The 23,822-nt window shown below is 39.3% G+C and overlaps 1 protein-coding gene across 2 annotated transcripts in view; it reads left to right on the forward strand.

The window, feature by feature from the left end:
- The first annotated feature begins 1,077 nt into the window (after window positions 1–1,077).
- The window catches only part of gtpbp2b (GTP binding protein 2b), a 29,470-nt gene continuing 6,725 nt past the window's right edge, over window positions 1,078–23,822 (forward strand). Inside the window, exons 1-8 of one of the 2 annotated variants that reach the window (XM_063475692.1) lie at window positions 1,078–2,041; window positions 4,567–4,593; window positions 8,507–8,691; window positions 10,740–10,851; window positions 11,075–11,272; window positions 18,146–18,320; window positions 19,504–19,723; window positions 21,255–21,363. In XM_063475692.1, the coding sequence (XP_063331762.1) occupies window positions 1,853–2,041; window positions 4,567–4,593; window positions 8,507–8,691; window positions 10,740–10,851; window positions 11,075–11,272; window positions 18,146–18,320; window positions 19,504–19,723; window positions 21,255–21,363 (1,215 nt within the window). In that variant the 5' untranslated portion in view covers window positions 1,078–1,852. Of the gene's footprint in view, window positions 2,042–4,566; window positions 4,594–8,506; window positions 8,692–10,739; window positions 10,852–11,074; window positions 11,273–18,145; window positions 18,321–19,503; window positions 19,724–21,227; window positions 21,364–23,822 lie in introns of both variants that reach the window. The other variant, XM_063475691.1, reaches the window with a different exon arrangement.

Genomic DNA, 23,822 nt, shown 5'->3' on the forward strand with positions numbered 1-23,822 from the left:
ATTCACACACTGGTGATGGCAAGCTGCATTGTAGCCACAGCTGCCCTGGGGCGCACTGACAGAGGCGAGGCTGACACTGGCGCCACCGGGCCCTCTGACCACCACCAGTAGGCAAACATGGGGTTAGTATCTTGCCCAAGGATATTTGGCATGCAGCCAGGAGGCAGCCTGGGATCGAACCACCAACCTTCTGGTTAGTGGCTGACCTGCTCTGCAACCTGAGCTACAGTCACGCTCAGAGCTGTAGGTGGCAGAGCAGCTGTTATTTATATTCTCTTTTTATTGTTTAATTTATGTTCAAGTTTCTTTTTTCATCTTTTTAAGTTTTATGTTTGTTTTGTTTATTATATCTATTTTTGTTTTATTTTAGGAATAAGGAATCCCTTACTCCAAGGTCTAATTATTATTATGTTTATATATATATATCTTTCGCCATCTTACAATGCCGTGATTGCAACAAATACTAAGATCAAATGTAAAAGCAAGACAACTAACCCCAGACAATTAACTTGTCATCAACTGATAACAGAACTCAAGATCAACTGTAAAAATTAGAAACAAATAGCAGTTAATTCTATAGCTATCAGTTGGTTACCGACTGATAACATATCAATTAAATCAATCAATATTCCAAACAGACACAAAACAAAAACTAGTTAAATTTATAGCTGCATCTTGGCATCAGAGATCAATTTAAGGGAGTACAAAACTCTATAGCTGTCAACTGATTACAACTGACAACAAGATCAATTATAATGATCAACACCTACTTTAGCAATGTAACACACAGTTTTCATGCGTTTTAATTGGAAGATTTAAGCAAGACAGATCAATAAAAAACATTTTCCCTATAAAAAAAGATGTTGAACTTAAAAAATTCTATATCTCATTATTCTAAATGTATTGACTTTTTGAAGTCCTTCTCTGGGAGCAGGTCATGTGTAAATCTTAGCCTAATAATTTAACTGATTAAATTCAAGATAGACAGTATTTGTCACAGGTTGCCGGGGCAAGCCGTGTGAATTATTAAAGGACCCATGCAGGTGGCTTCTGAAGTGAGCGAGCTTTATTGCGACAGTGATGTACCAAACAAAGGAAAGGGTGGCGAGAAACAGAACTGAAAACACTCTAAACTGGGAAAACTAAAACTTAAACAACAAAACCTGAACATGAGTGAGGGTACCTTGCAGGGAGGACAGCGCGGGGAGAACGCACAGGGAGACGGAGGAAGATACACAGGCAGGGATGACACCAAACAGAGAGAGCACAAACTAAACCCTGGGAAACCAAAACACAACAGTATAATACATAACAATATCAAAAGAAAAAGTACAACAACCAAAAACACTGGGTCACCGACCCAGGACCATGACAGTATTTCTTTTCCTTCATGCTTCTCTTTTGGAATTCTGCTCACATATCATCTCTTTTACCTTTATTAGAGTAACGGACTTAAGGAAGAAAATTCTGTCCAGTGCTACGGACTGTTTTACCCCAGCAACTATCTGATAAGCTTTCAAAATATACAATAAATTAAAAAAGTACACAAGTTACACTATAACATGAAACAAAAATGAATTTATTTTGAAGTTTAGGTTCGTTTCCGGTTACGCCCACTGAAATATTTTGAAAGTTGCAGCCGGAAACGTGAGTAGATTTGGCAACTGTTGTGGGGATGCTGAGGAGAGAGCATCCTTCATTGTAGGTTTTCACACACACAGGTCGTGTGTTTTATACGCTGTGATGTTACAACGCCGAGCAGTGTTACATTTTACTTTACTGCCGTGAGTTGCTCTTACACGGAAAACTACGCTTTCAAGCTAAGCTAGGAGCTGACACTCCAAGATTAGCGATGGTGGATTTGTCCGAAGGTGGTGCAGTGTCAGTCGGACACAACAGAGACAGACAGGGATCAGGTTCGGGTAATAATGACAGGATAACGTCGAAGAAGTCGCGAACGAGAAGAGGCAAAAGAGGAAAGAGAAGGAGGAACAAAAAGAACAACAGGAACAAAACGCCACCGCCGTATTTACCACCGGAGGTAGCTACCCTTCTATAGCCTGGGCATGATTATGGGACCTCCAGCCCGCTAAGCTAGCTAGTGATACTGTAGCAAACCATAGTCAAGCGCAGGTTATTTGCGGCTACACTTTGGCTACGTTCACACTGCAGGCGAAAGCGCATCAAATCCGATTTTTCTGACCCTATGCGACCCATATCCGATCACGGTATGACAGTGTGAACGGCACAAATCCGATATTTTCAAATCCGATCTGGGTCACTTTCGTATGTGGTACTGAATCCGATACATATCCGATGTTTTAGAAAGCGACTGCTGTTTGAACGGTCAGGTCGCATTAAATCCGTCTTTTACGTCACTGACACAAGACAGACGCCAATTATCAGCGCCGGAGAAGACATCGTGAACGCTTCCTGGCCATCCAGTGTAGATGTTAGTGAAACTGTTGGGAAGACAACGTTGGAGAAACGTGCACATTTTATTTATACTGTATAATCTGCAGATTCTGACAGAAATCTGCAACTATCCTTTGAAGCACCGCTCCTCTCTAAAAACAGCGATAAGGATAATTATTAGGTTATTTACGTTATTATGTAAATAACAAAATAACTTAAAGCAAAAATTGGGAAACGTGAAGTCCGAAGTCTTTATATTAAGGGCCATCAGTCAAACAATATTGTTTGGTCTGGGTCTAAACAGAGCGGGTTGTGTGTGACATCTTCTTTTGCGCATGCGGGCTGCTTTGAGCGTTCACAATAGAGAGCATTTGCTGTCGCATTTTATTTGTAGTGTGAACAAGCAGACAAAAAATCGGATTTGATCAAAAAATCAGAATTGAGCATTAAGACCTGCAGTGTGAACGTAGCCTTTGTTTACACCATACAGCTACCTATAACATGGCGGAAAATACTCTTATATGACCTTGATTTTACACAACAATATTTTAACGCTGTCTGGTTTGAAGAAAACTCACTCCACACGCAGAGGCCAGAGATCTTGACGCATTCTCATCAAGTGAAGTGAAGAATTCAGCAATACTAATTCAGCAAAAGAATCTGTGTTTTTTTTCTGCATTTTTATAATAGTCAAATACGTTTTAGCTCGACTGGAGCAAAGTTAAGAATGGTGGGAGATGGAATAGCAAACCGTTGAGAAAACATATTAAAATGAAGTACGCAGTGCAAAGGGAATTGACTATATCCCGAATTGAGATACTAATCCACTTAATAAAGGAAGTGGCCTGAGTAATTTATCGCAGGAAACTGAAATTGCAGGAGGATTTCACTAAATCAGGGGGCGATCGTGGCTCAAGAGTTGGCAGTTTGTCTTGTAATTGGGAGATTGTTGGTTCGAGCCCCAGCTCGGACAGTCTCGGTTGTTGTGTCCTTGGGCAAGACTTCACCTTCACCAGTAGGCTTCACCTACCGCCTACTGGTGATGGCCAGAGGGGCTGATGGCGCGATATGGCAGCCTCACTTCTGTCAGTCTGCCCCAGGGTAGCTGTGGCTCCAGTGTAGCTTGCCTCCACCAGTGTGTGAATGTGAGAGTGAATGATTAGTGGAATTGTAAAGCGCTTTGAGGGTCTCGAAAAGCGCTATATAAATGCAGTCCACTATTATCATTATTATTATTATTATTATTAAATCCGGTTGGCAGAAAAGGGAATGCAGCAGGAGGGGCCACATAAGTATGTTTAGCTAAAAGTATGTTTTCTTAACACAGTAATATGTAACAGCACATCTGGAAACCTGACTGTAGTAATAGTGTTTGTTAGAGTTGATGCTTCACTTAAATCAATACATTAGCAAGATTTTAATGAGAATACATACACACATATATGAATACATCCAGAATACATAAATTAGTAGATTAATGAAAAGTGTGCGAAGAGAAACTAAGAAAATGGCCCAAAAAATGTTAGGCCCTGAAAAGTTGAAAAAGCAGAATTTGAGGTTGTCCACTAAATCTTGAAAAAAGCAGATTGATGTAGTTAAATCATTTTGTTTGTTAGTTTTTGTCTGTATGTCTAATACAGAGAAAGATCCAAGATATAAAGAGTAATCTGCCCTCCAATAAGTGGAATACAGCATATAAATATGACAGATTGCAGATTCAGAGATATATGTATGTGTTTTTCTGACTGTATAAGATGACAAAGAAAACATGAAAACACATAAGTCAATACATATGCTAAAACCTATACTCTGAAACTGACAACAGCATGTTGTAGGTAAACAAGAAGTTGAGACACAATTCTGCTGCTATATGCTATATACCTGCTGTTGAGAAACACACCCACAGTGACCTCTCTGGGTGGCGACTTCTAGTGTTTTAGTTCATCTTGGCAGTGATGAATGACGGCTGAGTGTCTCTGTTACCAACATTCTAGGGAGTTGACCACTTTCTTCTGGATTTGAAAATTGAAAAACTGTTGCCAGGGTGGCAACATACCTTTGACTACATGGTCTATGTTATAGTTAGAACAGTTTTATTCATGTCATTAATGTGTTAAGTAACCTGATCCCTACATTTCTCTACATTTCCAGGCTGAAGAAGGGAACATTGAATATAAGGTAACTAACCTTCCGTTTCTTATCCAAATTATGATGTGATGAACTTCTTTTCATTTGTAAGCTGTTGGGCGACGAGCAAGCAGATGGCGTGAACACAAAAGGTTGTGAATGCGATAACTCATGAACGAAGGGATTTAGCTTCAGTTTGACGTCTTCTAAAAGTCTTGAATGAGTTTGAATTAGAGCTGGGCGATATAAGATTTTTTCATATCACGATATGTTTTTTTCATTTCAGGCGATAACGATATATATGATGATATAAGCCAAATAACTATATTTGTAAGATTTAAATGTGCCGTTGCTCACAAGTAAAATGTGAAATAATCTGCAGCTTGTTTTGATTTAAATATTTATTTCCCATAATAAGTTCAACAGGGTAGATGTACTTAAGGAACATGAGACTTTTTCAGATAAATAAAGGCAAATATTGCAAACTACACAAAAGGCAGCCGCTAAAGCGTTTAAGTTTAAAAAAAAACAACCCAAAAAACAGACTACTAAATTGTCAATTCCACTTAGAAACAAAATATTAATTCTAAAAATAAATCTTAGTTTGTTTTACAGAAGAACAGACAAAATTGACTAACTTTTGTCAATATCAAATAAACTGAGAACTAAAAGGAAATTCTCAATCTCTCCTTGTTGTACAGCTTAGCTTTTCAAACAGTTTTAACAGTGACTTTAGTCTGACAAAAGCCGAATGACGAATTAGCGCTTTCAGTCAGAGATTGAGCATGCACCGGTTTATTGTATTTCCAGACTTGCTTTCGGCACAATTTACAGTGCGCTACTCTGTTTTTTGTCAGACTTGAAATAGCCGAAATACCTTCACACTACGGAACTTCTATGGCCCTTCCGTTCGACAATCTCTCCGGCATTGGAACCATCATCTGTTTTCTCTTCGGTGACCTTCGGTCACGCTCTCGGTTGATTTTTCTCTAGTTGGCACACTCATTTCCTCCATTACCCGGGCGGCACGGCGGCTGGCTGCTTCCCAAACAAATACACATGTGCGGCTTAGCACTTGTGCTGTACGTAACAAGTCACGTGACGTGACGCTGCGGCTGTGATTGGTTCGGCTCTGCGCTACTTAATTTGGATTGGCTGTTCTTCTTCTTTTTTTTTTTTTAAGAGGACAAGAGAGATGAGGCCTATCGCAATAGTTTAATTTTTCTATCGAGAAAAAGTTATTTCGCAATACATATCGTTATCGTTCTATCGCCCAGGTCTAGTTTGAATCTCAGTAACCTTGACCTCAAGGTCAGATGTCAAGTTTTCGGAAAATCTTGTGAATGTGATAACTCAAGAGAAAGTCCAACTTATTACCACCAGCAGCAACTGTGTGACAGAGAGCATGTTTGGCTACAAAGAAGAAATAATAAAAAAATAAGAGTCAGTTGGTGCTACTAAAAACAGCTATCCGAGAAAGGATTAAATAATTGTGGAAAAGACTAGGAAAACTATGTTGCATATCTTAGATTAATTAGTTAGTTCGTGTGCATAAATGGACAAATATTGGCTGATTCCATATTTTTAACCATTTTATGAATAATTAATTCAGCAGTAGGCTAATAAAATGCTTAACATACTAGGAAGGTATTGATAACTACATTAAAAATGTGTATGGTGAGGTTGTTGTTAAATGCTGTATATTCTTATTATAGGTATTTTCTTTAGGCTCTTAAAATATCTTCAAAGTTTTGAAATAAACTTGGTGAACCAGCAGGAACCCGGATTTTGTCTGATTTTAACCTAATGGCAAAAAGGCATCCTTCTTCCTAAGCTCCTTACAGTTCCTAAAATTGATTACTGCCCACTTAAAAACATCAGATTTTTTATCTCTGTCATCTGTTTATGGGCTGGATAGCTGTGCTGAATTAGACCGTCACATGTATTCAGGGTAACTCTGCTCTCATCTGTGAAAACTGCAGTGTGCCAGTGGTGGATCTGCTAATTCTGGTACTCTATGGCATTTTCTATGGCAAATGCCAGTTGGACTCCACTGTGCTGGGCAGGGCCCACTAGAGCAGTGGTTCTCAAAATTTTCACAATGAGTACCACCTCGTCAGTCCAATAATCGACGATGGGCGATATATCCGCGCATGCGCAGACTTTTTGATGGGCAGAGCAATGTAGTCATGCACGGACTGACTTGCGCGTTTACGACACAGAAGTCCAAACATGGACAAACTAATTTCCCCCCAAAAAATTTATTGTTAATCGCGTTAGTCATGATGACGGCACATTAAAGCTGACAGCACTAAAAAAAATAAAATAAATAAAGTCGCCAATTTGGGATTTCTTTGGCTTTTAACTGGATGAAAGAGGTAAACCTAAGGATGTAATCAAAGCAGTATGCCGCTTGTACAGACGTATTATGCGCGCATAACTTGCATGAGCATGTACGTGTCCACCATCTGGCTGAGTATGCTAGGCTGTCACCAGCTTCTGCAGCTCCATCAACAAGCATTTGGGCACACTCTGAGGAGGGTGCATTTGCTCGCAGATGAAAGAGGGTGCTGTTAAAACAGTGTTATTATTATTTTTTTTCTGTTGACTGCTTCTATTAGCTCCATCATTATTAGCAAACTTACTCCGTTTTTATTACCACTGTTCATTTTAAAGCTCAGTTTTTAAAACCTTATGACATAACTACAGCCCAGCCCATGCAGCAGTAAAACTAACCTCAGTTGTTCTCCTGACTAAAGTTTGGTTTGTTTACAGCATCCTGCCGTTGCAGTTGTATTGGTCCCTAACCATCGGGAACCCTCACATTAACTTTTATTGAATAGAAAAAAATAAGCGTTCATCCTCCAACTTCACTGTGTTTATATTATGCTAACCATCACGTAGCACATCATTATATACACGCTAGCCCAGCTTTAGTACCCTACAAACGTCACTGCTGTTTAGTTTTCTGTCTTCATTTATGTCGGAAGTGATAGCACAGCTGTACGTTTAAATTTTTCAGAAATCCCTCATTCAGAACATGGTATATTATTTCATCTTAAAAATTTGGGGGGCAGACTTCCCGCATACCACTAGAGGGAGGGTGATATTAAAGTCCTGTTTGTGGCACATTAGTATATGTGAGGGGGCAAACTCCTCAAGATGGGTGGTGACCATGGTGGCCATTTAGAAGTCAGCCATCTTGGATACAACTTTTGTTTTTTCAATAGGAAGAGGGCCATGTGACACATCAAACTTATTGGTAATGTCACAAGAAAAACAATGGTGTACTTGGTTTCAACGTAACTTGAACAGGACTTTAATATCACCAACCATTCCCATGTTATTAAGGTGTATCCATATAAGTGGCCCACCCTGTAGTCTGTTTCTGATTGTTTGGTCAGAGACATTAACAACAACCCTTATGTAGGTTTTCACTTTCAGTAGCATCAATGTTTGTACAAGTGATGTCTATATGTTGATTCATGGTTTTCTTCTTTTTAAATCTGCTATAAAAAGACAAGGCCAGGAAAATCTCCTTCATATTTTTCTGTTTTATCATCAGTTACTTTGACACAATGGCATCTGCTGTGATGCTGATGAGGTCTCAGAAGTGTTAGCTTTATTTATATACCTAGACAGTTTACACTATTTCTCTATTGCAGAAAAAGTGTCACATAGTTTGGAATTAAATATTTGTAATTTACAAGGTTTCGAGGGTGCTTTCGACAGTACATATCCAGGATAAATGAGTATATGTTTCTGACAGAGTCAAATTTAAATTGAATATAATCAGGACTTTCTGAATCAGAATCAGAATTAAATGCTTCAGTTTTGAAAATCTTGGATTTAGTGTAGCTGACATTTTTGATTTTACCTCAGAACTCCTATGCAAGCAGTGCTCTAGTTAAACTGTGGCCATTTACCACCTGTATTATTATGTATTGTATTTTCTATACTGTAGTTGAAGCTGGTCAACCCCACGCAGTACCGCTTTGAGCATCTGGCCACACAGCTGAAGTGGCGACTGCAGGAGGGCCGTGGCGAAGCTGTTTACCAGATAGGAGTAGAAGACAATGGTCTGCTCGTCGGCCTGACTGAGGCTGACATGAAGGCCTCACTCAACACTTTAAAGAAGATGGCAGAGAAGTAGGTCATCTTGTACAATTTATTTGCTGACATTAAGACGTCACCAAACTTCACTCTGGTGTCATTCATTAGTTTTGGACTCCACAATGTTAGTGTCATGCTGGTTCTTTTGCAGCCAGAAATTACTATGTTTGGAGGACAGGGTGGCATTCTAAGTGTCTGTTAAGCTTAGCAAGCTTGGTTAGCAAGCTTCATTCATAATATGGATCAGTGTAACATGTAGATTACTGATCCTGATTTTCTGGGGAAACATCGAACCATTCCCAGGCCATCTGTTGCATGTAATCTCTCCAGTAGGTCCTGGGTCTACGCTGGACATGCCTAGCCTGAAGACTATCCAGGAGGCGACAGTCTCAGCTGGCTCCTTTCAATGTGAAGTAGTATCAGCCTATCTGAGCCCCTCCTGAATAACTGAACTCCTTATCCACCCTTTGGAGATGGCCTGTATTTGTATAGCGCTTTACTAGTCCCTAAGGACCCCAAAGCGCTTTACACAACCAGTCATCCACCCATTCACACACTGGTGATGGCAAGCTACATTGTAGCCACAGTCACCCTGGGGCGCACTGACAGAGGCGAGGCTGCCGGACATTGGCGCCACTGGGCCCTCTGACCACCACCAGTAGGCAACGGGTGAAGTGTCTTGACCAAGGACACAACGATCGAGACTGTCCAAGCCAGGGCTCGAACTGGCAACCTTCCGATTACAAGGCGAACTACCAACTCTTGAGCCACGATCGCCCCGGTCCTGGGTCAAAAACATCAGGACTAGATTAACTAATTTGACAAATTTATTTATCAGCAACAGTGCTTCATCTGGTGACATGACTTGACATGACATGAAAGTTTGGAAGGAGCCACCCAACTCCATCAATATATGTCAAACCATGAGCTCCATGAATCCTTACAGTCTGGCTTCAGAACACACCACAGGACTGAGACTACTCTTATCAAAATAGCTAATGATATCATGACAGTTGATTTTGGCCACATCAGTATCCTCAAGTTCCCAGATCTTTCTGCAGCCTTTGGCACTTTTCTCACACCATCCAGCTTTCACATATATCCAGATATCTTGTCCTCACTGGTACTCCTGGTACTGTAATCTCCTGCTTTCAGTCCTACCTCTCCAACCCACTGTTGTTTGTCACTGCAGAAGGCTCCCACTCCCCGTCTGCCCTGGTTAACCACGTTGTGTCTCAAGGTTCTGTGCTTGGACCCCTTCACTTCACCATCTATATGCTCTCTCTTGGTCAGATCATGTGCTGCCATGGTCTCTGCCTGTGTTCCTATGATGATGACACACAATGTTATCTCAGCACCAAACCCTCCACCCAGTTCCCCCCGCAATTGCTTGTCAAATGTCTGCATTGCTTCAGAACATGGATGTCATCTAACCTACTTAAGCATCAATAGTAATAAAACTGATCTCTTGGTTCTGGCCCCCAAAGCCCTACTGTGGAAAACTGATGTTCCACTCATTGTCGCAGACAGACGCCTCATCTCACTTTCCCCAGAAGTTCACAACCAGGGTGTTGTTTTGGACTCTGCACTTTAAGTCCAGGCGTATATCCAATCTGCCACAATCTCTCTCAACTTTGGCCATCACTCACTGACTCGGATAACTTCATCCATTAAGGCTTTGTCACCACATGATTATTAAATCTGTAATGCAACATATCCCATCGCAATCTTACTTAAAGTACTAAATACCCAACTCTATGCTGTACTCACCATTAGCAGTCTTGCTAATCTTGAATGTTCTAATGTTTGTTTATTTATTTAATTATTTTTTGATAGAAATGTAAAGCACTTTTAATTTTTGTAGTTAACTTTCCACACATGACACAGAATGCCTAATTACATTTTCTTAGGTAGATAAATCTACAATCATTAGGCAGGTTTCCAGTCACTGTTTGAAATAAATTGAAACTGGGAGAAGCCGTCTAAAAAAATTTATTACTGCTTTGCTCAGTAAATTGATTGGGATCAGTGTAAACTAAATGAAAATTGAATGATAAAACTTAAGTCTTTTTCTTTCATTTCAGAGTCGGGGCTGACATCACTCTCCTCCGAGAGAGGGAGGTTGACTACGACTCAGACAGAAACACGCGCAAAATTGCAGAAGTCCTTGTTCGAAAAGTTCCTGATGATCAGCAGGTAAGAGTCTGTCTGTTACACATGGTAGAGGAAAAAGAGTCCAGTTGAATCTGACAAAACAACAGTGGTGTCAAAATACAGCAATACTCTAAAAAGGATCACAGCATTGCCCATTTAGGCTTTAACTATAGAGAGCACCAAGGGTTCTTTTTTTAAACAGTGCTGTTTAATGGTTATGAAAATATGATCCCATTTTCTGTCTTGCTGTTTTGGTCTGCAACAGTTCCTGGATCTGCGGGTGGCAGTGCTAGGCAATGTGGACTCTGGGAAGTCAACCTTACTGGGTGTCCTGACACAAGGCGAGTTGGACAATGGACGAGGCCGTGCACGGCTCAACCTTTTCAGACATTTGCATGAGATCCAGACCGGACGCACCTCCAGTATCAGCTTTGAGATCTTGGGCTTCAACAGCAAAGGAGAGGTAATCCCTTTGCCACTTAGGATATTAGCAATATTCAGAAGTTTACATTCACTATGGACATGAATTCATGCTAACTTGGGGCTTTTAGTGATTTCTTTGAACTGTGCTTTTTCCAGGGTGGAATTATTGTACAGTATACATCTTTAATGACTTTATAAACAACAAATTTAAATCTTTTAACAAGTGGTGTAGATGGTTCTAGTGTCTTTTAACTTGATATTAATTTCTCATCACATTTTTGGAACATGCTTTTGGAATGGATAAAGCAGGCCAACATTAAGCTTCAAGGAATGGTCTTTGCCACACCCTCAACACAAAAATATAAATTTGTGGACTATGCTTAAAAGCCAAATTGATTTCAAGAAAATCACTTCAAATACTCTAAAATTCTGCCAAAGAGAGTGTTCTAATATTCAGCCAGAATTAGGCCAGGATCTTTTTAATTGCTGCCAGAAGCATCTGGTCAAGGTGGGACATTTAACTTTTGTTTGCTCTATTTTTTGAAACAGCTTTTTTTTTTTTAAAAATTATATCTTTATTTGGATTGGACAAGTAGAAATAAAAAAACAGAAAACATCTGGATAGCAGTATATAAATAACATATGAACGGAGTCCATTCCAGGTTTTTAGATTTAGTTTAGGAGAGCAGATGATAAACAACAATAATCAACAGGTACATATTATCCTCCTCTGGCTATTACTAGGAAAGTTGCTCACCTGCTCTCCAAAAGGAGATACCTAGAACACATTACATGGAACTATAAACACAAATTGGGGGAGGTCCGTGCTGCTGTCATGGTAAACAAGTAAATAAATGAACGAATAATAATAATATAAATAAATTAAGAGGAGAAAAAAAAAACAAGTAAGTGAAATCAAGTGAAGTCAGCTCTTGTGGGGGTAATAAATTGAATCCAATTGTTCCAAATTTGGTCGAATTTGGCCTTTTGATTTCTTAACAAATATGTCAATTTTTCCATCCTAAATATCTCTAGAATGATCCCAAACCAGTCATCCAGGGTAGGCTGGACTGGGCTTAACCATCTTCTAGTAATTGTTTTTTTACTTGCCACCAAAAGTAATTGCGCCAACTTAATCTCACTCTTACACTCCAGAAAGGGGACCAGACCCATGTATAAAACCTTAAAATCTAAAGGTATTTGAACGTTGAAGACTGCACTTAAAGAGGCCTGGACACCCATCCAGAAATTTTTTAACTTGGGACAGTCCCAAAAGACATGAAAATGGTTAGCAACAGTCGAGCCGCATTGTCTCCAGCATTGCATATGAACCCCTTTGTATCTCTCCTGATTTGGTGTCTTAAAATACCTAATGATATTCTTCTAGCCATGTTCCTTCCAGCTCATAGAACTGGATGTAGCCCACTGGCAGTGCCAAACATTTTCCCATTCCCCCCCAGAAATAACAATCCCTGATTCCCTTTCCCATTTATCTTTAGTGTATAAAGTATTATCCTCGCTGGCACTAGAGAGAGCTTTGTATAATTTGCAGATGGATTTAGTAGGAATCATGGTTGTGGCATTTTTCAGAATGAGGAAAAAATGTGACTCAACTTCATTAAAGTCAGACAATTTGCATTCATGATCAATATATGATCTCAGCTGTAGATATCTGTGGAAATCGTATTTTGTCAAGTAGTGGTTGTCCCGCAGGGCTTCAAATCTGAGCACAATATTTCTATGAGTAAGAGAGAGGAATGTCGTAAGGCCATAGGATATCCATGCTTTGAAGTTAGAGTCGTGTCTATTTGGGATAAAATCTGAGTCGAAAGCAAACCACCTGAAAATTTTTAACATTTTATGTATCCCACAGATGTTAATTACCCTCTGCCAAACTTGGAGGGTGTGAGTTAGCCAGGGGTTCCCCAAGGTTTCCAGCCGACACATTAAACCCTTATCTGCCATTACAGCTTGTAGAGGGAGTCGGTCCAACAAGCTGGATTCCAGTTCCTTCCACCTAGCTGTGTATGTTTCGTTGCACCAATATAAGAGAGGGGTTATTTGAGCGGCATAATAGTAAGAGAGAGACAGGGGAGACCCAATCCTCCCTTTTCCTTGGGGAGCTGTAAGGTGGCATATTTAACCCTTGGCTTTCGGCCCTGCCAGATAAATCTGGAGATCCACTTGTCCCACTCAATAAATTGATAGTCGTTCACTTCTATTGGCAAATTTCTAAAAAGGTAAAGCAATCTGGGAAGCATGTTCATTTTGATTGCGGATATCCGGGAGCTGAGACTCAAAAAAGGGACCAGATTCCATCTATGCAGATCATCTTTTATACTTGCAGATATTGGCTCGTAGTTTGCCTGAAAGAGCCCCGAGAGGTCCGCAGTCAGGTATAATCCCAGGTACTTGATTTTCCCATTATTCCAATTTACTTTAAATTTCCTACGTAAAGCTGCAGAAGCTGTGTAATTTAAAGTCATCACCTGTGTTTTTGAAATGTTAACCTTATAACCAGATAACTTCCCAAAATCAGTTAAGGTAGACATCAACTCACTAAAAGACCTCTCTGGGTCCTCCAGGCAAACCAGTACATCATCGGCGAACATTACTACTTTATGTTCAACTCCTGATAGTGCAACGCCCTTAATGTTATGATTTTGTCTAATCGATTGGCCTAATGTTTCTATGAATAAATCAAAGAGAAGTGGCGAGATTGCACAACCCTGTCTACAGCCACGTTCCAGGATAAAGGGCTTAGAGAGATCGCCATTCACCTTAATACGGGCTGAGGGTCGAGCATAAAGACCTTGAATTATTCTAATAAACTTATCTTGAAAGCCAAACTTCCCCAGAACCTTGTACAAAAATACCCATCTGACGGAGTCAAAGGCTTTCTCGGCATCTAAACTTCCTATTATTGATTGAATTTTATTTTTTTGTATTTGAGTAGAGATGTGTAATATTCTCCTAATGTTGTCAGTTGTTTGTCTATAGTGGATAAAACCAGTCTGATCTAAATTAATGAGGTCAGGTAGCAACTTCTCCAGTCTGCGAGCAAGAATAGAAGTAAATAATTTGTAATCCAGGTTAAGGACACTGATTGGTCGATAATTTCCACATTCTCGTTTATCTTTCCCCTCTTTTGGGATAATTGAAATAATTGCCTCCCTCCAAGAGGGTGGGATTTCTCCCTCCTATAGAATATAGTTAAATGACTTCAGCAATGTGGGAACAAGATCTGCCCTCAGGGTGCAGTACCACTGGGAGCTGAACCCGTCCGGCCCAACTGCCTTACCTGGTTTTGATCTGGAAAGAGCTACATTAATTTCTTCCGCTGAAATGGGATGTATTAAATACTCATTTTGAGAAACGAGGAGTGAAGGTAATTCTAGAGAACTTAAGAAGGCATCAATACAATTCTCCTCAGTAGCATTAGGTTGTGAATACAATTCCCTGAAGAAGGTCTCAAAACATTCCTGAATGTTTTCTAATTTTGTTTCCAAAATGTTAGTTTTGGGATCCTTGATTTGATATATCGTACTTTCCTCTAGTTGTTTGCGTAATTTATGTGCCAAGTATTTTGCAGATTTCCCTCCTATCTCATAGTATTTCTGCCTCAAAAAGATTAAATTATTTTGGGCCTCCTGGGTGTAAATATCCAGTGGGATTTGCGGTGTTTATATCTTCCTGTTCTTTCAACTTTAGATTTGCCTGTAAATCTGCTAATTTTTGCCCTTTGATTCTCTTTAGGTGGGAGGCAATAGAAATTAATTTACCTCTCATTACCGCTTTGAGCGTGTCCCAAAGAATGATTGGGGATACCTCCCCTGTGTCATTAACTTCTAAAAATTCTTTAATATCTTCCTTTAATTTGGAAATTATGGCAGGATCATTAAACAAGTGCGAATTAAATTTCCACAGTGTCATACGTTTTTTCCTAGCCACCTGTAGAGATAGAGAAATAGGACTATGGTCGGATAGATCTCTTGTTAATATGTCACAGTCTCTGACCCTAAACCTATCAGTTTTAAACATGAAAAAGTAATCCAGCCTTGCATACACTTTAAATGAACCAGAATAGTGAGTGAAGTCTCTAGTAGATACGTAGCGATCCCTCCATACATCTATTATCCCCATCTCTATCATATAGGAATTAACTTTTCTGGTAAGTGCTGTTACCTGGCTGGTCGGAGGGGAAGAATCTAGTTTGGGATCAAGCCTAAAGTTAAAATCTCCCCCACAGACAACTATCCCCCGAGAGTCCACCATTAAGTCAAACATATACCTATAAAATAGCCACTCGCTCCTAGGGGGGCATAAACATTTAATATTGTAATTTCAGATCCCTCTATCCTTCCTGTTATTCTAACAAATCTGCCTTCCTCGTCACATACTTCTGAGATATGTTCATAGTTTAGTGTACTAGAGATAAGTATAGCCACACCCCTCTTGTGTTTAGACTAGAGATGGACCGATCCGATATTACGTATCGGTATCGGTCCGATACTGACGTAAATTACTGGATCGGATATCGGAGAGAAATAAAAAATGTAATCCGATCCATTAAATATCAAAAAAGCATCTCACAAAACTTGCGACATGGCGTAACTCAGCTCATAACCGTAGCACGTTGGAGCAGTATGCCTCACCTGATAGAGGGCTGTGTGTATTTGTAGCCTCGCTACCAAACCAGCATTTCATCTCCGATGAAGTTATCCCAGAGAGAAGTAAAGGAAGTGTGTAAGTTCATCTCTGAATGTTTGTGAAGCATTCCCGCGTTAAGCTTAACAACCGATATATGGAGCAAGTACCTCTTCTTGCTGCTACTTCAATCGTGAAACTGATTAATGATTAGCTGATCGGCTTTTCTGTCGCAAGTCCGTCTCTCTTGTTTGTTTTTGGCCCACTTCGCGCCAGAAAGAGGAAACCAGCGGCTGAACAACAGCAGAACGTTTAAGCTTGATAAGCTGTTGTTAGAATGTATTTAATATTACTTTCTACACCAGGATCCTTTTCTACGTAGCTGACGGCTGGTAACTGTGCAGGGGCGGATCTAGCAAAGTTTAGCCAGGGGGGCCAATAGGGCATGAACAGGGAAAAGGGGGCACAAAGACATATTTTTCTTTCTTATTCTCATTTAAAGTGTCTAGCTTTTAATAAATAATTATCTGAATCTTACACCCCAAGTTTTAATCTTATATAAAATATATAGAAGTCCATTACTGTATATAACTGTTAAGTCTAATATACACTAGTAAGCTATACTACTTTTTCCTTTGGGAAGATACCATCTGTGCAGTCTGCAATTCTGTTGAAGAAAGATGTTGAATCTATTTAATTATTCTTGAAAAATAATTGATTTCTGTGCATTTTTTTCACACTGCATCAAATTAAAGTTGATTACGTCGATTAAGCATCATGAGATGGAGGGTGGGGGGTGTTTCCCTATTTTTTTTTGCTGGGAGTTTGCAACCCTATTAGTTAGGTTGCTTAATATTTCTGCTAAGTACCCTTTAAAATACCAGAGTAGGAAGGATGGAGTAGGTTTAAGTTTATTAGATTGATCAGTGTTGCTGAACTATGAAATATTTTGGGTGCAGTGTATTTTTTACATACAGGTATAACAGAATAGCTTTAGTGTTGTTGTTTATTGAAACTTGAATATTAACTTATACAAAATGCAGCAATATATTAAAAAAACAGTTTTATTGATTAAAAAACACACTATATCGGATTCATATCGGTATCGGCAGATATCCAAATTTATGATATCGGTATCGGTATCGGACATAAAAAAGTGGTATCGTGCCATCTCTAGTTTAGACTTAACGGAAGAAGAGAATACATATTTAAAACCCTTTCTTTTCAATCTCAAATGATCTACTTGGTTCATGCGTGTCTCCTGAAGTAATGCAATCTGTGCCTTCTCCTTCCTTAGTTTGGACAATATCTTATTCATCTTAATCACATTCAGAACCCCGTTAACATTAAAAGAGATTATTTTCACTGATTCACTTTCCATAAAGATATATTAGATTACCACAGCACATAAACTCAATAGCAGCAAGCAACCGCCTCTTAGAACAGTAACGAGTGAAAAAATTTAAAAATAAACAGAAAACATTTGAACATAACTGAAGCTTAAAGGCTCCTAGGCTGGCTTCTGACAGTGGAGCACTTCCACTGACACCCTCACAGCTTGAAGGGAAACCCCTTATTACTCCCTGAGGAGTTTTTAGAAACAGCTTTGTAACTTTATTTAAAGTTCAGTTTGAAATTTTTTCATAATGCTCTTCTTTTACCATTGCTAAATTATTTAGATGTGTTAAGGACTGTATTCTATTATCTTTTGTTTATTAGTAGGTTCTAAAATATATTTTTGCCTTCACAATCTGTAATGAAATCCTGAAAAAAAAAAAAATAATAATAATAATAAAGATTTATGGTGTATAACAATTTCACCTTTAGAAGCCCAAAATTACCATCATGCCCATGACAAGTGTATGGAAATTTTTCATTACAACTTAATAGCTTAATTACAATCATATAGTGACTAATTTATTTCATGGGTCATATTTCTGCTTTGTAGATTGGCCTCTCATCATAGTGTTAAATGCAGTATGTCAGACACAGTGAAGAACTACAGCATTTGAAATTTGGCATGTATATTTTTAATGTGCTGCCTAATTGATTCTCTACCTGACTCTTAAAAATCAGTCAGGTAGAGAAAAAACATTTTGTGGTTGTTGTTGCCATTGCTGCACACCTCAACTCAGGGTATTAGCATATTTATATTTGTAAACAATCCCTGACAATAAACAATCAAACTGTAAAAACAAAACAAAAGACGTGTTTTATTTCAATTCTGTCCTTTGGTGCAGCCTGTCTTGTATGTTACCTGTAAAAGGTTGTGAACTACAGTGAGTCCAGGACAGCTGAGGAGATCTGCGAAAGTTCTTCCAAGATGATCACCTTCATCGACCTTGCAGGACACCACAAGTATTTAAAGACCACCATCTTCGGCCTCACAAGTTATTGCCCTGACTTTGCCATGCTGGTGGTGAGCGCTAACACTGGTATTGGTAAGTAGCCTGTATTTTGTTTTTTGTTTTTTTAATATCTAAAACCTGTGGGTAAGCCACAGATTTACCCATCCAGTCAATTGAGAACATGCAAACTCCAGACAAAGTGGCCCAGGAATACCAAGAACCTTTTTAGAGACTTAACAACTGATTCACTATGTCCAAAAGATAAAAATTCTATGTGTAAATTTTGTAGGAAAATTGTTTCTAGTTGGACGTGATTGTAGTAGGGTTCTTTTACTCTTCCAGTGCCTTATTGCGTTAAGAAATATATAAGTTATGAACAGAGCAGGTTTCTCTTTGATTGTGTAGGGTTTCATTTGATGAAGACATTATCTAGTTAGTTAGAGTTAGTTAGATAAAAGAGGTGTCATGACGTGGTATAAACGATACAAGAAACAAAGGAGGTGTGTTTTCTGTCCAAACACACTTGTATGCTACCTGTCTGGATCACTTGGAACCCTGGGCGAGCAGATTAAAAAGTACCTGGTAACAGGAACTAATGGAAAACCCTATAAAAACTGGCGAACCGTGCCGACTTGATCTGAGTAGGTACTAATGGAAAAAGGGCCTTGAATTCTGTTTTTATAATTATTCTTTACTTGCTTTCAGACCATCATGCGACCATCTGGGCTGCAGCTGAAAGAATTAAAACTAAAACTGTCTTATGCAAATTTAAACATTAGTCAAACAGAATACTCATCTACACCTCATCAGATTCTTCCGTGACTTAATGATAGAGGCATTGACAAGTCTGTTAACACACCCAGCATTTTTACAAGCTTTCCTTCATGTGTCAAATAGGCTACACTTTAGTAATAAAGCACCTCTTTTCTAGTCTTACTGACCTATAACATTTAAGGCACAGAGTGATTTTAACAATAATCGACTATACAGTAATTTTTTCCTCCCCACTGCTAATCCTAGTTACCAGTGTTTGGGTAAGTGAATCCAGATAACTGACAGATACCCTAGGTATGTTTAACTCACTTCATAGTACAGAGTCCAGGCCTCTGACTACTTTCTAGGCACAAATAATTTGAATATTTAAAAATTAAATAGAATTGTTCTCACTTGAATCCAACTGCCTTGTTACGTTTAGATTTCCTATGCACATAAGATGCGAAACATCACAAGACAAGTGTTCTGGGTAATTGAGTATTTTATTTTTTCCTTCATCCAGCTGGTACAACTAGGGAACACCTGGGCTTGGCCATGGCGCTGAAAGTTCCTATCTTCATTGTAGTCAGTAAAGTGGACCTGTGTTCCCGAGGCACTGTGGAGCGAACAGTCAGACAACTAGAGCGAGTTCTGAAGCAGCCGGGCTGCAACAAGGTGCCCATGGTGGTGTTGAACCCTGACGATGCTGTGAGTGCAGCACAGCAGTTCACCCAGTCCACATGGTGAGTAAAAATACTCAATACTTATCAGCTACTGTGTATGGCGGGCAATAGCTTAATTGTACAGTGTATACAGCAGTATAAAAAAAATTCACTAATAAATAGATAAAGCAGTATATAGTGCTGCAGAAATGATAAGTGAAGGTCATGAAAATACTGCTACGATACACAAAGCACAAAATAACTGTTCTATAATGGATGATAACATTTTCGGAAAACTTGTTTAAAGTCGAATTCATGAATCGCATTGCATTTTAATATTGCGCTGTAATAGTGACCTTACATGTTCTACCTACAGTGGGATGCAAAAGTTTGGGCAACCTTGTTAATAGTCATTATTTTCCTTTATAAATCGTTGGTTGTTACAATAAAAAATGTCAGTTAAATATATCATATAGGAGACACACACAGTGATATTTGAGAAGTGAAATGAAGTTTATTGGATTTACAGAAAGTGTGCAATAATTGTTTAAACAAAATCAGGCAGGTGCATAAATTTGTGCACTGTTGTCATTTTATTGATTCCAAAACCTTTAGAACTAATTATTGGAACTCAAATTAGCTTGGTAAGCTCAGTGACCCCTGACCTACATACACAGGTGAATCCAATAATGAGAAAGAGTATTTAAGGGGGTCAATTGTAGGTTTCCCTCGTCTTTTAATTTTCTCTGAAGAGTAGCAACATGGGGGTCTCAAAACAACTCTCAAATGACCTGAAGACAAAGATTGTTCACCATCATGGTTTAGGGGAAGGATACAGAAAGCTGTCTCAGAGATTTAAGCTGTCTGTTTCCACAGTTAGGAACATATTGAGAAAATGGAAGACCACAGGCTCAGTTCAAGTTAAGGCTCGAAGTGGCAAGAAAGTGACCAAGAAAAATCTCGCATAGACAGAAGCGAAAAATGGTGAGAACAGTCAGAGTCAACCCACAGACCAGCACCAAAGACCTACAACATCCTCTTGCAGCAGATGGAGTCACTGTGCATCGTTCAACCATTCGATGCACTTTATGCAAGGAGATGCTGTATGCGAGAGTGATGCAGAGGAAGCCTTTTCTCCGCCCACAGCACAAACAGAGCCGCTTGAGGTATGCTGAAGCACATTTGGACAAGCCAGCTTCATTCTGGAATAAGGTGCTGTGGACTGATGAAACTAAAATTGAGTTATTTGGGCATAACAAGGGGTGTTATGCATGGAGGAAAAATAACACAGCATTCCAAGAAAAACACCTGCTACCTACAGTAAAATATGGTGGTGGTTCCATCATGCTGTGGGGCTGTGTGGCCAGTGCAGGGACTGGGAATCTTGTCAAAGTTGAGGGACACATGGATTCCACTCAGTATCAGCAGATTCTGGAGATTCTGGAATTTCCACTTCACTTCACTTCACTGTGTGTGTGTGTGTGTGTGTGTGTGTGTGTGTGTGTGTGTGTGTGTGTGTGTGTGTGTGTGTGTGTGTGTGTGTGTGTGTGTGTGTGTGTGTGTTTGGCTGGATGCACATTTGCAGCATTACACCCATCTTCACCCTTTCCAGTGTGTCTGGTGAGAATCTGGACCTCCTGAAGGTTTTTTTGAACATCCTTCCTCCACTGAGCAACAGCAAGGAGCAGGAAGAGCTGATGCAGCAGCTCACTGAGTTTCAGGTATCCAAACCCACATACACACATGCTTTTTTTCCATCACTTCTGGTGACATAACCCTGACTTAAATTAATTTCCTTGAGATTTACTTTATCCTCAGTATAACTTTACCCAGTACTTCATTATTTAACAGTCATTGGTTTTAACTGATGCATGACACTAGAGATGGACCGATCCGATATTACATATCGGTATCGGTCCGATACTGACCTAAAATACTGGATCGGATATCGGAGAGAAATAAAAAATTTAATCCGATCCATTAAATATCACGAAAGCACCTCACAAAACTTGCGACATGGCATAACTCAGCTCATAACCTTAGCACGTCGAGCAGTATGCGTCACGTGATAGAGCGGCTGTGGCGTGCGAGACCTCTCAGTGGTCTGGTTGAGTATTTCGAGCCTCACTACCAAACCGGCATTTCATCTCCGAGAAAGTTATCCCAGAGAGAACTAAAGCAAGTGTGTAAGTTCATCTCTGAATGTTTGTAAAGCATTCCCACGTTAAGCTTAACAACCGATATATGGAGCGACTGCCTCTTCTCTCCCCCTCCCTCTCCTGTTGCTACTTCAATCATGAAACTGATCAATAATCGGCTGATCGGCTTTTCTGTCACGACTCCGTCTCTCTTGTTTGTTTATCACCCACTTTGCGCAAGAAAGAGGCTAAACAACAGCAGCAGGTTTAAGCTTGATAAGCTGTTGTTAGAATTTATTTAATATTACTTTCTACACCAGGATCCTTTTCTGCGTAGCTGACAGCTGGTAACTGTGCAGGGGCGGATCTAGCAAAGTTTAGCCAGGGGGGCAGGTAGGGCATTAACAGGAAAAGGGGGGTACAATGAAATACTTTTCTTTCTTATTCTCATTTAAAATGTCTAGCTTTTAATAAATAACTATCTGAATCTTACACCCAAAGTTTTAATGTGATGTAAAATGTATAGAAGTCCATTACTGTATATAGTAACTATTAAGTCTAATATACCCTAGTAAGCCATAGTACTTTTTCCTTTGGGAAGGTTCCATCTGTGCAGTCTGCAAATTTGTTGAAGAAAGATGTTGAATCTATTTAATTATTCTTGAAAAATAATTGATTTCTGTGCATTTTTTTCACACTGCATCAAATTAAAGTTGATTACTTCGATTAAGCATCATGAGGTGGAGGGTGGGGGGTGGTTCCCTATTTTCTTTTTTTTTGCAGGGAGTTGGCAACCTTATTAGTTAGGTTGCTTAATATTTCCGCTAAGTACTCTTTAAAATACCAGAATAGGGAGGATGGTGTAGGTTTAAGTTTATTTATTACACAGCGTGCTGTGGGGAAAAGCCTGTTCTAACGTTTGAGTCTAAGGTTTATTTTTTAGCACCTGACGGCTCTTTTTTGCTTCTCATCTGTAAACACTCTTTAACGGGATTCAGTTTATTTTCTGAAGTCTCAACAGGATCTTGAACTTTATTGTGAAAGGTTTATGTGCAAAATAAACAAGCGGATGGTGGAGCTACGCCATAGTTTTAACCTCGTTGTTGCTAACGACAACACGTAAAAACAGTTGCTTGTCCATCTGTGGTGTGGTTATATTAAACATAAGAGAAAGAGAGAACTTTAAGAAATTGATATAGCCACTACAATGACCATCAAAATCATGAAAAATATTGCCATAAACAGTTTATTTTGCGCCACAACGAAACAAACGATAGCATAATAGGAAACGATAGACATTTTTATATCGTTATATCGAACAGCCCTAGTACCCGAACCTTTATTAATTTTAACCTAACGTTAACCTAACTCTAACTTTTCTTTAACTTTAATATTACTTTATTGCCTTCACGCCACAGTTCAGCTGCCTGGGACCATATGAGGGGAATTGAGATACCTCTCACAACTTAACCTACTATAACCGTACACCAAACCAAGTTTGAACTTAAATGTAATTATTTCCCTTACAGATATTTTGACATTTGAAATATTTATTTCCTTATATACGTGTGTATATAAGGAAGTTGAGTTCCCACAGTACCCACAGTAGTTCAATAATTAGAGATCATTTGGATGATATGAACATGATTTACTGTGACAGATAAACTAATGTATTTGGCGATTAGACTCTGATGGACCATCATGGCAGAAAAGATTCTCAGGCGTGATAAGAGTTAGGATAAGACCTCTCCCAGTCTAGATGGTTGTGGTGAAGAAGATGGAACTCTGATCGGGTTGCACGAATGAGAACCTGAAAGAGGGAATGACAGAGCACTGAGATTTAAACCACACAGAGTGGCTGATTGGCTTTAAAGAAGGCGGCAAGAAGATGATTGGATTAGTGTAATGATGACAGTACTGAGTTTCACAGCATGGGAAAGTGGCAGTGGAGTAACGAACAGGCTAGCAGCCAAACACTCAGGAAAGCAAGCAGATGAATTATTACATTACTGCAGGTGCACTCGCAGTCTTACTACCACTCT

The sequence above is a fragment of the Pelmatolapia mariae genome, linkage group LG6, assembly GCF_036321145.2.
Source record: "Pelmatolapia mariae isolate MD_Pm_ZW linkage group LG6, Pm_UMD_F_2, whole genome shotgun sequence".
NCBI classification, from domain to species: Eukaryota; Metazoa; Chordata; class Actinopteri; order Cichliformes; family Cichlidae; genus Pelmatolapia; species Pelmatolapia mariae.